Raw genomic sequence first — 13,800 nt, 5'->3', positions numbered from 1 at the left:
GTGTGCGTGTGGGGTGTAGAGCCTGAGAATGCTGGGGGGGGGGGCTCATACAGGATCCAGACCGGGTGGGGGCTGGACGGGGGCGGTGGAGCTGGGCTGCCTCTTCTCGGATCCTTGCAGCTGGGGGGGGGGAGGAAGCACCTCCTCCTGCCCCCCACCCATCTCCCCCGTTCCCCTCTGGCGCTGGATCCGTTGCCCCGGGGGCTCCAGGGTCCCAAGCAGCTTCCCAGGGCAGAGATGCAGGGGCAGCAAAGATGGGCCAAAGAGCCCCCCCCCCCAAGGACAAGCCCCAATTGTTTCCCCGACTGCGAGTGTGTGAGACACAGGGAGCCAGAGGCCTCTGCTCTTGCCCCCTCCCTCCTGCAGAACGCTGCTGAGGAGGGGGGGATTGAGATCCCGCCGGGCCTCCATCCAGTCACTCTAGCTGCAGCCAGGCCAACTCCCCGCAGAGGGGTCAACTGCAGCGGCCAAGCAGGCCTCTTTCCCGGGACACCTGGACTCAGCAATAGCCCCCACCTACTGATGCCCCCAAAAGTGGATGCTGCCGGTCTGGCCCTGAGAGGGAACGGGCTGCTGGTGGTGAAGGGTCAGCACTTCCCCCTCCCTCCCTGTGCCACGTGACCCACCACTCAGGCAACAACTTGGATCAAACAGCTGGTGGAGGGGGGCTGCACCCTCCCCCTTCTGGGAGCTTAAAAAAGAAAGCAAGGGTCCCTAGCACTCCCAAACAATAAAGTGGTAAGCCCCTGAGCATGTGCCAAGTGCCTTTCACCCACAGCCATGTGGCAGCAGAGAGACCCGGAGCACTACTGGGGGAGGGGTTAGGCCTGTGTTCCTACCAGGAAGGCTTCAAGCCCGTCTCTGGGAGGTGCGTTTCTGAGCTGGCACCCGGCCCAAGGAGAAGGCAAACTGGGGCACAAGCTGAGCAACAAGACACCCCCCTTCAAGAAACTATGTCTCTGTGTGAGGGGGACATTTGCCCTGGGAAGACATGTTTCCTCTGTGGAGGGAGGGAGTCTCCCCGTTTTTTGCTTGCCTTCAGGCAAAGGACCCAGGCAGAGTGGGGCTGCGGACTGCCTGTGCAGGGCTGCTGGCCTCCCAGTAATCTCATCTTGGAAAGAAGGGAGAGATTATTCTCAGACACCTGAAAGGGGAGGGGGCGAGCAGGGCAATAAGGGGATTCCAGGCCTTTGGTTGCTCTCCACATTTTCACAGAGAATGCCTCACAATTGGGAAAGCCAGAACAGAACAAACCCCATGGAAGCCTGCTCCACGCCAAGGCAGCCAAAGAGGGAAGCGGACATGTTCATGGAAGAGAGGAGTATTCATGGTTACTAGTCAAAATGGATACTAGTCATGATGCAGACCTATTCTCTCCAGGATCAGAGGAGCATGCCTATTATATTAGGTGCTGTGGAACACAGGCAAGATGGTGCTGCTGCAGTCGTCTTGTTTGTGGGCTTCCTAGAGGCACCTGGTTGGCCACTGTGGGAACAGACTGCTGGACTTGATGGGCCTCCTGGGTCTGATCCAGCAGGGCCTTTCTTATGTTCTCTGCTGGCTGCCTATTTCACAAAATCATAGAGTTGGAAGAGGCTATACAGGTCAGCTAGTCCAACCCCCTGCTTAATGCAGGATCAGCCAAGAGCATCCCTGACAAGTCTGTCCCTGCTTGGAGACTGCCAGTGAGGGGGAGCTCAACATCTCCCTAGGAAGCTGATTCCAGTCGAACAACTCTTACTGTAAAGAAAAAATTCCTAATGTCCAGCCGGTACTTTTCTGCCTGTAATTTTAACCCATTATTGCAAGTCCTATTATCCTCTGTTGCCAACAGGAACAGCTCCCTGCCCTCCTCTAAGTGACAGCCCTTCAAAAACTTAAAGAGAGCAATCATGTCCCCCCACAACCTCCTCTTCTGCAGGCGAAACATTCCCAACTCCCTCACCCTTTCCTCATAAGGCTTGGTCTCCAGGCCCCTGATCATCCTCATCGCTCTCCTCTGCACCCGCTCCATTCTGTCCACATCCTTTTTGAAGTGAGGCCTCCAGAACTGCACACGATACTCCAGGTGCAGCCTGACCAATGCTGTGTACTGCAAAACTAAGACATCTTGCGATTTGGATGTTATGTCTCTGTTGATATACCCCAAGATCGCATTAGTTATTTTTGTTGCTGCATCACACTTTACTTACAAAACAGGAGCCCTGTTTTCTCCAAAGCGAAGGGGAAACAGCAGGGCAGCCGGCAGCACAGGATCTCTAGACCCAACTGTAACCTGGGGGGGGGGGGGATGAACCAAGCTCCACCTTCAAAATGGCAGCTCTAAGCCCCAATGGCTTTTTTGCTTCTTTTTGAGCCCCACCGCAGTTGGAAAGCAGTCCCTTGGGCGGGGGAGGTGTTGTGGGAAGCACACGTGCATTTAGGGTTACCAACCTCCAGGTGGGGCCTGGAATTCCCCCAGAGTAACAACCAAATATCCAGGCTATAGAGATCAGCTCCCCTGGAAGAAACATCCGCTTTGGAGGGCAGACTCCCTGGTTTATAATAGTCCAGGAGAAAGAAGGTCCTCGGGTGCTGGTCACATGCAGGCTGAGATCTCTCTTCTCCCCCAAACTCTGCCCAACCACCCACCCCCACGCCACCTTCACACGTCCAGGGATTTCTGAAGCCAGAGTGGGCAATGTGCAGACGCGACAGGAAAGCAAGTGGTGTGGGATATGCACGGGTGCCATCGTCCCCCGCCCCACCACAGCCTAAGGATGCCCTTAGAGAACTCTGCTCTGTTCCCCCCTCCACAAGGCAGGTGTTTGACAGAGACAAGATCACATTCCCTTTGGTCACTCATATTTTAATAAGTCATCAAACCCTAAACAAGCTTCCACCAGTGTGAGGAGGCATGCCGCTGTCATGCTGCACCCCCCCCCCAATTTCAGTGGGAGGAGAACCGAGGCAGCTCGTTGCCCAAAATGACTTTGCGTTCCACGCCGTCCTTTGTGATGGCGGCCAGACGGATGACACCCCCGCTGGAGCCGTCGCGATCCATGGCCAAGGAGAGGGCTGCAAGGAAAGGGCGGGGGCATGAGGCGGCGTGCCTAGACGCTGGATGGCTATCCCACCCCTCCCCAGTCGAGGGAGCCCCTTCCACCTTACCGTTGGCTGTGAAAGTCAAGCACTCCTCCTTGGTCATGCCAGGCTTGTAGGAGGCGTCGACAAAGCCGTAGATGTAGGAGCTGCCGGAGCCCCCGATGGAAAAGGGCTGGCGCACCATCATCCCCCCCATGGGCACGGAGTACACCTGCAAGAGAGCAGGACAGAGAGATGCCCGGGGATTACTCAGGCTGTGGGTCAGGAAAACAAGAACCCCCCAACCTGAGTGGCAACCGCTGCAGTTACCTGGCCCCCTCTGCGCTTGTCCCAGCCGGCCACCAAGATCCCGGCCGTCAGGTCCTCTCGGTAGCGGTAGCAGGCCTCCTTGAACAGGTTAGCTGCCGTGTGCACCAGGGGGCGCTCATCCAGCTCAATGCTGCAGCATATGAGGGGACGGGAAGACAAACGAAAGAACACAAGTCAGGCACTCTCTCTGCCCCCAGTGCAGCCAGGAGATGCCTTCAGCAACGTATGAAACACAAGATTCGCTTCCAGGGCTCTTTGCAGCATATACAAAATACTCCTTTAAGTGATTGGCTTTCTCATACGAGGCCCTTCGTGGCCGGGGTCATCTGCAGATGCCAACCTGCAAACAGGCAGAATCAACAACTGCCCACACGCGTGCCTTCTCTGTTGTGGCCCCCTCCTTGCAGAATGCCCTGCCCAAGGAGGTCAGGAAGGCTCCCGCTAGCCGGGCTTTCTACAAACTATGCCAAACTGAATCATTTACGAGGGCCTTTCTGCACAGGTAACAGGGTTGCTCTGTACAAAATGGTTCACAAAGTCACTTGGATAAATGATATGGGACCGTGGTCTAGACTGCCACATACAGCCTACTGCAAGCAGGATCCTACTACATAATTCCTGCACCACTTAATGTGCCATGTTAATACTTGTGCTCTGCTGCCGTTCTTTCTGGTGGTTCCAGACTTCTACAGTCCTAATGTGCTGTTTATTAAATGCCCCATCTTGTTGACCGTTTTGACTTAGTCTGTGTAACCCGCCTTGAGTCCTGTGAAAAAGGTGGACTATAAACAATGTAGTGTAAAATATGCACTGTCATCACATAAGTAGGGCTTTAAAGAGATCCTCAGTTTTTGATGATGGGTCTTCTATAACGCCTAAAATAATAGTTTACGCTCTTAAGAGTGAAGCCCTGGATTTTTCCAGCTCTGCTCAGAAGAATTCCCAATTTAGAGGAATGTCTTGTTTTGGATGCAGCTAGCTTAGCATGGAAGCAGCAAAGGGTGGGGGAGTGGGGGTCTCTCTTCAAAGGCAGATGAGTTAGCCCTGCGAGGACCAGAGAATGTGAACAACATGGGGTCCTCAGCCAGGCAATGCAGATTTGCAGGGGAAACAGGCACCCAAAGTTGTACAACTGTTTTAAAAGTGGCACTGCTAAATATCATTTAATCCAGGTTACTGCAAAACAAACCAACAGAAAGGTATGAAGCATCTAGAAGGCACTCTGCATTCTACAGAAAGATTCTTCCTCAATTCACTACCATACTTAAGAGAGCAGAGGCAAAATTATGTAAGTTCTGCCAAAATGTTTAATGGTGATCAGGCTGCAGGTCCGTCATATACCACCCTGTTTCCGAGAGATGCCACTTGTCACCCCCGGGAGGATCACATGCTAGACCCTCTTCAGCAGCTGGTGCTCAGAGAGACAGCCTCTGAACGTGGAGGGTCCACTTCACTCTCAGACAGAGAGCAGTTCCTAGACTTTTCGCATTCACCACCAAGAACAAAGGTGCTTTTCATAGAGCTCCTGCCTGACTGCAGGCATCAAGTAATGTGCTGCCTCCTCCTTCCCAAAGACTCAGGCAGTACCTGTGGAAGCCCAGCTGGTAGGTGACCGCCTCAGCGATGGCCTGCGTATCAGCCGCTGAGCCTGACCGGCAGCAGAAAATGTGCTCATGGATCTGCGTCAACTTGTCTGTGACTCGGTTGGCAATGTATGAGCTGCAAGAAGAGAGCCGTCAGAAGCCTTCGGCCTGGTCCGCCCCAAGCACAATTTGAGGGTTTAGTCAGTTGTGGATCTCCATTCCTACCTGTCTCTGACAAGTGGAGCTTTGAATCTCGAAAACTCATATCCCGAAAATCTTGTTGGTCTCTAAGGTGCTCCTGGACTCCAATCTAGCTGCTTACCTCTATGACTCCCCCCCTCTGTAAAGTCTTTCCAAGAAGCCCTGCAGTCTCATAAAAATCTGTCACTGTCATTCCTTTCACGTGCTGGTTATTGTAGCATCCCACCTACCCCTCTCCCACCTTAAACCAATGATGGCTCTTAATTTAAAGATGTCATTTTCTTTTTTAAACAGCCAAAATCGGTGTTCTGCACTCAGCCCCACTGCGCTCCAGAACAACAGACCGCAGCCCCCCATGCAAGATCACTCTCTCACCCGGTGGTGGTCCTGGAGTCCGCGCCGATGACGACCCCGCCATCAAACTCCACGGCCATGATGGTTGTCTGGGAGGGAGGAGAGGGGTGTTGTTGTTTTTTTACAAAAGAGCCACAGGGGGAGGACGACTCTGCTGACTAGCAGAGCTGCCACCCCCCCCCCCCGAGAGCTGGGTGAACAGCTCCACGGCTCTCCCCCACCCCCATCAACGGCCCCTGCCCTTCTTTTTGCTTCTTGGAACACGTGACAGCTGCCTTCTACTGGATCAGACCCCCCCCCCGGTCCATCCAAGTCGGTATTGTCTACTCAGACCGGCAGCCGCTCTCCAGGGCCTCAGGCAGAAAAGGGCCTCAGGCACCACCTGCTTGCCCGCTCCCTTTTACTGGAGATGCCGCCGGGGACTGAACCGGGGCCCTTCTGCCTGCCAAGCAGCGGCTCTGCCACTGAGCCAGGGCCCCCTCCCCATTTGCCCCCCCCCGCCGCGACTTTCCTTCTTCCCCCTCACCCTATGGCTATAAGCAGCCTTTCCTTCTTCGGAAAAGGCCCGTGTTGCCAGCGCGAGGGGCCACCTCGTCCAGCCTCCTGCGTCTCACCCGGCGGCCAACCCGTTCCCCTGGCGGGCCAACCACGGGGCCTTCCCCGGAGGCTGAGACCCGGCGCGGGGAGTCAGAGGTAGACTGCCTCTGCACGGGGCGGCTCCCTGCAGTCCCATGGCCAGTGGCCACCGACGGACCTCTCCTCCACGGCCCCCGCCCTCGCCCCGGCCCCTCACCCCGGTGGTCTCCGCCTGGTGCGTCCAGTCCGGGGTCGCCCCCCGCATCACCGCCGCAGCCGCCATCTTGGCCCTCAGAACGACACTGTCGCAAAAGCGCCGAGGCATCGCGAGGGGGGGCGGCGGCGGCCCTGAGCGCACTTGACGGCACCGGAAGAGGGTGGGGGGGAGGAGGAGAAACACAGAGACAACCGTTGGCTAGAGCGGCAACCACTGGCGGGTTTCGAGCGCTCCTGAAGGCCGCTTTAAATGTTTTGGGGTGGTTGTTTTTTTTTCAATTTTGGTACCTGCACTTACTTCATGCAACCCCGTCATCAAAAAGCGACAACTTTTTAATGTCATTTTAAAAACCTGGACTTTATTGTTCGTCATGAAGCCAGTTACGCCCCCCGCCCCCACTCCAAGCTGCGTCACGGAGCGGAATTAAACCCGGTGGTGTCTGTATGTGCGGGTGTGGGTGTGTGTGGGGGGGGATTTTAAAAGTCTGAAACCGACTCCCCCAACCGGGCTTCTCAAGCGGAAGCCCAGCTATCCAATGCGCATGCGCCCCCCTTCGCCGCTCCCATTCGGGTGGCGAGCTCCAACGCCGGCCAATCACCGCCCGGCGTTGTCCCTGACGCCGAAGAGGACGGATGAAGAGACCAGGAAGTCCCGCCTGCAGACTCTATGGTTGTACTACGCCACAGCGCTTGACAGCCGCCGGGCACCGCAGAGACCGGCCTGGAAGGGCCGCTAAACGCTGCGGAGGCTCAGGCGCCCCCTTGCGGCGGGTGCGGGCAGCACCGTCAGCGCGGCGCAGCAGGCGGAACTTGCTGAAGGGGGTTTGGGCGGCTCTTTCCCCGTCGCTTGTGCTGCGCGGGCTCCGGCAACGAGAGGCGGAAGGTCTCCTCCTTCCTTCCTTCCTGTCCGCCAGGCTGGGGGCGGAGTCTGCGGGACGGGACCCGCGGGACTTCCGGGGGACAGAACTGAGCTCCTAAGCGAAGCACTGGAGGACCTGTAGCTTGAGGAAGCCGCGAAGCGAAAGCCCACGTGCAAAACACCGGCGCTAAACCTAAACTAATCTCTCTCTCTGAAGGAATCCTGTGTGGACATATCTATCTATGCGCGCGAGGTCTTGTGCTTTCCCTTCCATTCAGCCTTTTCCTCAAAAACCCATCTTGTGAATACTGTTCCATAAATTTCCCTGGTTTGCTTCTTGACGTTAAGAAGCCTCTCGGGTCGGATTTCTTTCTCTCCGAGGTAAAATCTGGTGGGGACGGGAGGGGCAGGAGGAACAAACCGCCTCCTCCCGACACCCTCAGGCTCACGCTTTCCCTCAGCATCCACAGCCAGGCTGAGAGCAGCAGGTGCCCAAGAGGAGGGTGTGTGTGTGTGTGTGTGTGTGTCACACCTCCTAAAGGGAAGATGCCAAGAGGGAGGCTTGAAGGCAGAGAGGGAGACGCCAGGAATCCTTCAAGCGTAGATTTTGTGCGAGGAAGAAAACAAGGTGGGGAGGCCAGGTGCGAATCCTTGGCATGAACTTCCAAAGCGTGAGCACTCTCTGTGTGCGCCTGGAGCAGAAAACGGATGATGATGAGACAGGTGAGGTTTTTGAACAGATAGCCACGGCGAGCAGGTGCTGGCAGTTTGGTCAGGTCACAGTTGGGTAAGACAAGTGGACCACCGACAGGAGTAGAGCAGCGGCCCGGCACACCACTCAAAGGAGCCAAGTGGACGGACGTGTGACTCGGCACCGGTTTGTGAGCAGAAGAACCGGGCTGCCCTTCGCTGCACTCTGGGAGGGATCCCCACAGACAGAAACAAACAGCGTTATTTTGAGGTTTCACATTACCCCCCCCCCCCAAACCAAGACACGGGATCTTTATCTTGCCAGAACGCTGCCTATCGGAACAAACCCTGGGGACCCCCGCCCACTGCAGCCGTGAAGTGGCTGGGAGCGCTTGGCAAATGGCCCCGGCTGTTCCATCTTGACCACACTGGAGTGCCATATCATTCCAGCAGCTTCCCACGGGGTGGGGATTCTCTGTGGTCCTTCCATCGCTGCTGTGAACGCAGAGGCACGCGTGTGGATAGCAGAACTTCTGCACAGCAATTTCCTCCATCTTTACCCCCAACTTTCTCCTTCCCCACACACTCTGCAGACGTTCTCCGCTGGCCTCAGGGGTGTGTGGTCATCATGGTGGCCAGCACAACCGCCTTTCCCCCTTTTCCCCCCCTTCATGCTTGCACTAGTGTTACTATGTCAATATACAAGTAACGTCATCCTAGCTGTTTGGAGCTTTTCCGCATTCTCATTTTCCTTGCTTGTAAGTTCCTGTTTCTTGTAGTGCAGTTGGGGGGGGGGGAGTCTGCAAAAAGCCCTATATTAGAACAGTAGGAAAAAAATGTTGAGAAAACACCCCAATAAGGGTGTGGCGTTCACAGTGTGAGGGAAACATTCCATTCCTTTCACATAATGGTCTAACATGCTTGGACTGCACTGTGATATGGTGGTCAGAGAGCCAGATTAGGATCTGGGATCCCCAGGTTCACATCCCCCTTGGAGGACAGGCAGGCTGAAAGGCACTCAGAACCGAGAGATCCTGGCATGGTTGAGTCCTGCCATCCACCTGCGTCTTGCTGACAACACGCAAGAGTGAGCGCTTCCTGCTTGGCCAGGGGCCCCAGTGCAGGGGTGCTGCACTTTCCAACCAGGAGCCAGGCTGCGATGCCTCCGGAGAGCCCTCATGGGGAGCTGGTGGAAGCCCTGGCCTGCCGGCCTCCGCTCACGGTGGACAGGGGTTGATCAGGGCGGCTGGAACATCTGTTTGTTCTAATACAGAACTCTTAACAAATGGCGGGAGCCTTATTTTGTCACAAGTGATCTGAGGGGACAGGAAGAGCATCTCCTGGCTACCCTCCCGGTCCCTTCTGAAGGAGCAAGTGTGCCTTAGCGGACGGTACCCAGGGAAGGCTGTGCAGTCCCTGGCCAATTAAAAGCACCAGGCAAATGGCAAACGAAGGCTGCAAAAAGGCCCAGATCTTTAATGGTGGGAGAGAGATTGTCCAGTTTTTCAGTGTATTAATGTTGCCTCTGAGTTAATAAATACCAAGCGGCCATTTTCCTCCCCAACCACGGGAGCCTCGCCCACACTCTTTGTCATTGCATGCAGCACCCCACAGGGGCCCCGGCATCTCCTGTGGCCGGCACTTCTGGCAGGGAAGGAGTGATCAAAATGGCCCCTAGCGGTGGAGCAGCCAGGTGGCCCTTCGACAGGGAGTGGGCCGCTCTCCTCCTCCTCCGGCACCTCTTTGGGCCTAGGTGTCTCGGAGTGGGAGAGCCTCCCTGCCGTGCCCCCTGGTGGCGTTCTGGATGCCGAGGCTTCACGGGAGCCCCAGCATCTCATGGGCAGAGTACACCTCTTGGGTCCGGTTGTACACGAGGCCGATGGCCTGCACCGTGGCCAGAAGGGTGGCGCACGCGCGCTGCTCCTTCGGCTCACAAAGGATGCCGTAGAGCTCCTGCCGGGAGGGCATGGCCACGAAGGCCAGGGCGCTTGCCTGCCGCACCCACCAGCTGTGGTACGGGGCCAGCGCCTCCTGGTAGGCGCTGGCGCACAGCTGGGCAGGGTGCACCCCCTCGCTGGTCCCCAGCTTGTGCAGGAAGAGCTGCAGCCACCTCAGGGCCCGGTGGAGGCGCAGCAACGTCCGGCAGCCAGACGGGGGACTGGTGGCCGGCAAAGAGTGGAAGCCCACCAAGCCCTTCGCCAGCTCAAAAGTCATCATGGACTGCAGGGTGCGGTAGTGGGCGCCACGCTGCCCAGAAAGGTAGTCTTGCATGATGGTGATCTTCTGCCACGTCTCCCGAGAGACCAGCCCAAAGGCCGTGCCCAGAGAGTCGATGAACCTGCACACGGGACACAAAAGCTCCCGTGAGGCTGCCTCGGACGGAGCCCACGCGCACGCACACCCGTCCACCGAGGCCGGCAGGGGCTCCCCAGGCCCTCAGGCAGAAGAAGGTCTTTCCCGTCACCTCCTGCCTGGCCCTTTTAACTGGAGATGCTGCCGGGGACTGAACCGGGGGCCTTCTGCACACAGAGCCACGGCCCCTCCCCAGTTGCTAGGGTTGCCAGGTCCCTCTTCGCCACCGGTGGGAGATTTTGGGGCGGAGCCTGAGGAGGGCGGGGTTTGGGGAGGGGAGGGGCTTCAATGCCATAGAGTTCAATTGCCAAAGCAGCCATTTTTCTCCGGGTGATCTGATCTCTATCGGCTGGAGATCAGTTGAATTACGGTAGCAGGAGATCTCCTGCTACTACCCGGCAGTTGGCAACCCTACCTGTTGCCCGGCTGGCAGGAATCTGCCCCAGCCTAAAGTGGACCTCTTTGAGTGCTCATTAGGACCATTTGAAGGGCTCAACTACATGATGCACCTGGAGCAAATGGAGTTATGGGGTGCGGGAGCTGACTGCCAGTCAGACGTGTGGGGGTGTGTGGAGAGTCACCTTAAGCAGTGCTCACTTGCTGGGTGCTACAAGGGGGGGGAGAAGGAGCTTTTTGTTTCCTTCCGGCCCCATTTATCCAGCAGAAAAGGCGGCCAGGGAGGGTTGCCAGCCTCCTGGTGGGGCCTGGAGCTCTCCTGGCATTACAACTGCTCTCCAGTTAACAGAGATCAGTTCCCCTGGAGGAAATGGCTGCTTTGGAGGCTGGACTCTGTGGCATTATATCCTGCTGAGGTCCCTCCCCGGCTTCCAGCCCCCAAATCTCCAAGAATTTCCTGACCCATGGTTGGCAGTTCTGTAGCTGGGGGGGGGGCGGGGTTCCACCCCTTGTCTCTGGCTCCACATGTCAGCAAATGAACGTGAACAAAGAGCGCAAGTGCAGACAGGGTTAGTGAACGGTCAGCTTGGGCAAAAACCTCCCAGAGGGGCCTGGGGACGGGGTGGCGGTGGCTGGTAAGTGCCAGTGTGGACGGGCAGGGAGGCTGTTGAGAGGGTGACGTTTACACACCCCTCTGCCTCGGATGTGGCCGCTCTTCCTGCCCCACGGCTCCCGAGCCCTTCACATTGAGAGCCTGCTGCAGTCTGTGTTCCCCCGCCGCCCTCCCGCCCGCATATGTCACTCTCATTATTTATTTACTTCCTTTATACCCTACCTTTTCCCCTCATGGGGACTGGAGGTGCCTTATACTGGTCTTGTATCTTCCTTTTCATTCTCACAACAACCCTGAGAGGCAGGTTAGGCTGAGAGTGTGTGCAACTGGCCCAGGGTCACCCAGCGAGTGGGGATTCAAACCTGGGTCACCCAGTTCCTTGCCCTACGCTCTAATCACTACGCCCCGCTGGCTCTCAAGGCTCTTCTGTGGCTGAAGAGGCGCTCCTCGGCCGGCGAGGCCCCATATACTCACTTGGCCAGCTCTTTCCAGCCGCGGAGGTATTCCCCGAGGAGGACCTCCCCGCCGGGGGTGATGCTGGCTGCAAAGGCACTCTGCATGCACTGGATGCGGAATTGCGGGCTCTGCGGGCACGGTGGGTGCGTTGTCTGCAAGGGGAGCAGGCCCAGGGTCTGCCCAGGGCCAGACCGAGAGGGGAGCTGTGCGGGGAGGAGAAGCAAAGAGTCACTCGGAGAGGGGGGCAGAGGGGGCCCCCGGGGGTCCGCAAGGGTTGTGTGGGGCCAACCCCCTCCTGGTGTCTGGCCAGCGTTTCCACTTCCAGTTATGAAATCTGCTGCAGGGCTTTTGGGGAAATAAACAGCTGGCGTAAAAGGTGGCCAAGCTCTGAGAGCTGCCCGGGGAATGCTCTTTTCCCGTCCTTTCCCCCACCAGGCACGGATGTTGAGCGGGACCAGCGCTCCTCTAGTAAGATCTGAGAGGGGGGAGGGGAGGGGTTCCCTGATGGGGGCTCCCTCTCCCTGCATTGGCTCCCAGGACTCAGGGTTTCATTGGATGCAAAAATGGCTTGTGGTGATCTGAAAAAGGGGAGGCCAGCGTGTCAGACCGCAGCCCTTCGGTCAGCCGGGTGCTCACCTGCCCTCTCTCTCCTTCGTCAGGCGCCGGGTCCCCCGGCCAGCGGCAGGGCTGACTCCCCCAAATGCAGGCTGAACGGGGAGGAACAGGGAGGGGGTCAGATTCAGGTGGCAAGGCCCGGGGCACCTGCCACCCCTCCCACCCAAGCCAACTTGTGGGAGGGCAGAATTCCCAGAGGGGGCTGGGAGCCCTCCCTCCCGCCAGGAGCCCCCACACCCTCTTGGGGGGGCATGCAGGAATATTTGCGTGGCGGCTGACACGCAGCCCTTTAGAGAGCCTGCCCAGTCCAGAGGCAGAGGCACGCTGGGGCACAGCTGCGCTAAGGCAAGGGCCGGGAAGGAAACTCCCCGCCTGCGTGCCTGGGGTGGGCGCCCTCCAGAGAGGGGCTGGAGATCCCCCTGTAATGGCAGCTGGTCTCCAGAGGACAGGTGGAGCCTGTGGAAGGCAGGGGTTGGGGTATATCGCAATGAAGGCCTTCCTCCAAAGCAGCCATTTCCTCCAGGGGAGGAGGAGGAGGAGGAGGAAGAAGAGTTGGTTTTCATTTGCTGACTTTCTCTACCACTTACAGACGAATCAAACCGACTTGCAATCTCCTTCCTTTCCCCTCCCCACAACAGGCACCCTGTGAAGGGGGTGGGGCTGAGAGAGCTGTGATTAGCCCAAGGTCACCCAGCAGGCTTCATGTGGAGGAGTGGGGAAACCAATGCAGTTCACCAGATTAGCCTCTGCCGCTCCAAACCTCTGCTCTTAACCACCACACCACTCTGGCTCCATGCTGGGAACTGTCCTCTGTCGTCTGGAGATGAGCTGTAATTCCAGGAGGTCTCCTGGAGGTCGGCAGCCCTATCCCCCCTATGTCAGGGGGCAGGGCTGTGGGCTGTGGGCCGTTGTACCCCCAGCTGCCCCCCTTGCCTGCTGTCCAAGGCCCCCTTCCCCGTTCAGCACTTCTGGGGGTGGAGCTCCAGATGCCAGGGGGACCCTTTCCCCCTTCCCCACTGCCAGACCCCAGGTGCCGACCCATCCCCGGCTGGCTCCCCAAGTGGAGACCGAGAGGTGGAGGAGACCCCAGGCAGCGACTGGTTTGCTGCGTGTGGGGGCCCCATCTCACCCAACCCCATGACTTACGGAGGTGCGAGCTAGCCAGGTAGAGGAGGAGGAGGAGGAGGATCCCCCCAGGGAGAAGCAGGCGACAGAGACGGGAGGAAGGCGGCCGAGCCGGAGTCCCCATGCCTGGCCGCCCGGCGCTCCTGCCTCCGGATGAGCCCTGTCCCTCCCTTTGCCCCCCCCCCCCCGGCCCCGGCCCTGCCTGGCGGGGAGATAAGGGCTGCTGCTTATCGGGAAGGATGAGTGGGGTAGGGCCCAGCAGCAGCAGCAAGGGTGGCTCACGCCCTGCCCCACGCAGTGGCCTTTGGAGGGAGTGTGCCCCTGACCTTGTGCAGAAGGCGAGGCTCGTAACGGGAGGTCAGAGGGACCCA

The 13,800-nt window shown here is 58.0% G+C and overlaps 2 protein-coding genes across 2 annotated transcripts; both read right to left on the bottom strand.

The window, feature by feature from the left end:
- Positions 1 to 2,910: 2,910 nt before the first annotated feature.
- PSMB6 (proteasome 20S subunit beta 6) lies at positions 2,911 to 6,423 on the bottom strand. The gene is made up of 6 exons (XM_056863949.1): positions 6,325 to 6,423; positions 5,553 to 5,620; positions 4,981 to 5,112; positions 3,394 to 3,523; positions 3,151 to 3,295; positions 2,911 to 3,057 (listed from the first exon to the last, which is right to left on the bottom strand). Exons 1-6 carry the CDS (start codon positions 6,388 to 6,390, stop codon positions 2,930 to 2,932), a joined length of 669 nt encoding a protein of 222 aa, XP_056719927.1. The 5' UTR covers positions 6,391 to 6,423; the 3' UTR covers positions 2,911 to 2,929.
- A 3,264-nt stretch (positions 6,424 to 9,687) lies between these two features.
- On the bottom strand, positions 9,688 to 13,553 carry GLTPD2 (glycolipid transfer protein domain containing 2). Its single transcript, XM_056863947.1, has 4 exons — positions 13,448 to 13,553; positions 12,326 to 12,408; positions 11,708 to 11,892; positions 9,688 to 10,210 (listed from the first exon to the last, which is right to left on the bottom strand). The coding sequence occupies exons 1-4, from the start codon at positions 13,551 to 13,553 to the stop codon at positions 9,688 to 9,690; spliced, it is 897 nt and encodes a 298-aa protein (XP_056719925.1).
- Between the last annotated feature and the right edge of the window lie 247 nt (positions 13,554 to 13,800).

Source organism: Euleptes europaea, chromosome 18 (genome assembly GCF_029931775.1).
Source record: "Euleptes europaea isolate rEulEur1 chromosome 18, rEulEur1.hap1, whole genome shotgun sequence".
Lineage (NCBI taxonomy): Eukaryota > Metazoa > Chordata > Lepidosauria > Squamata > Sphaerodactylidae > Euleptes > Euleptes europaea.
Note: the sequence above shows the minus strand (reverse complement) of the source record. Positions and strands in the feature narration are given on the sequence as shown.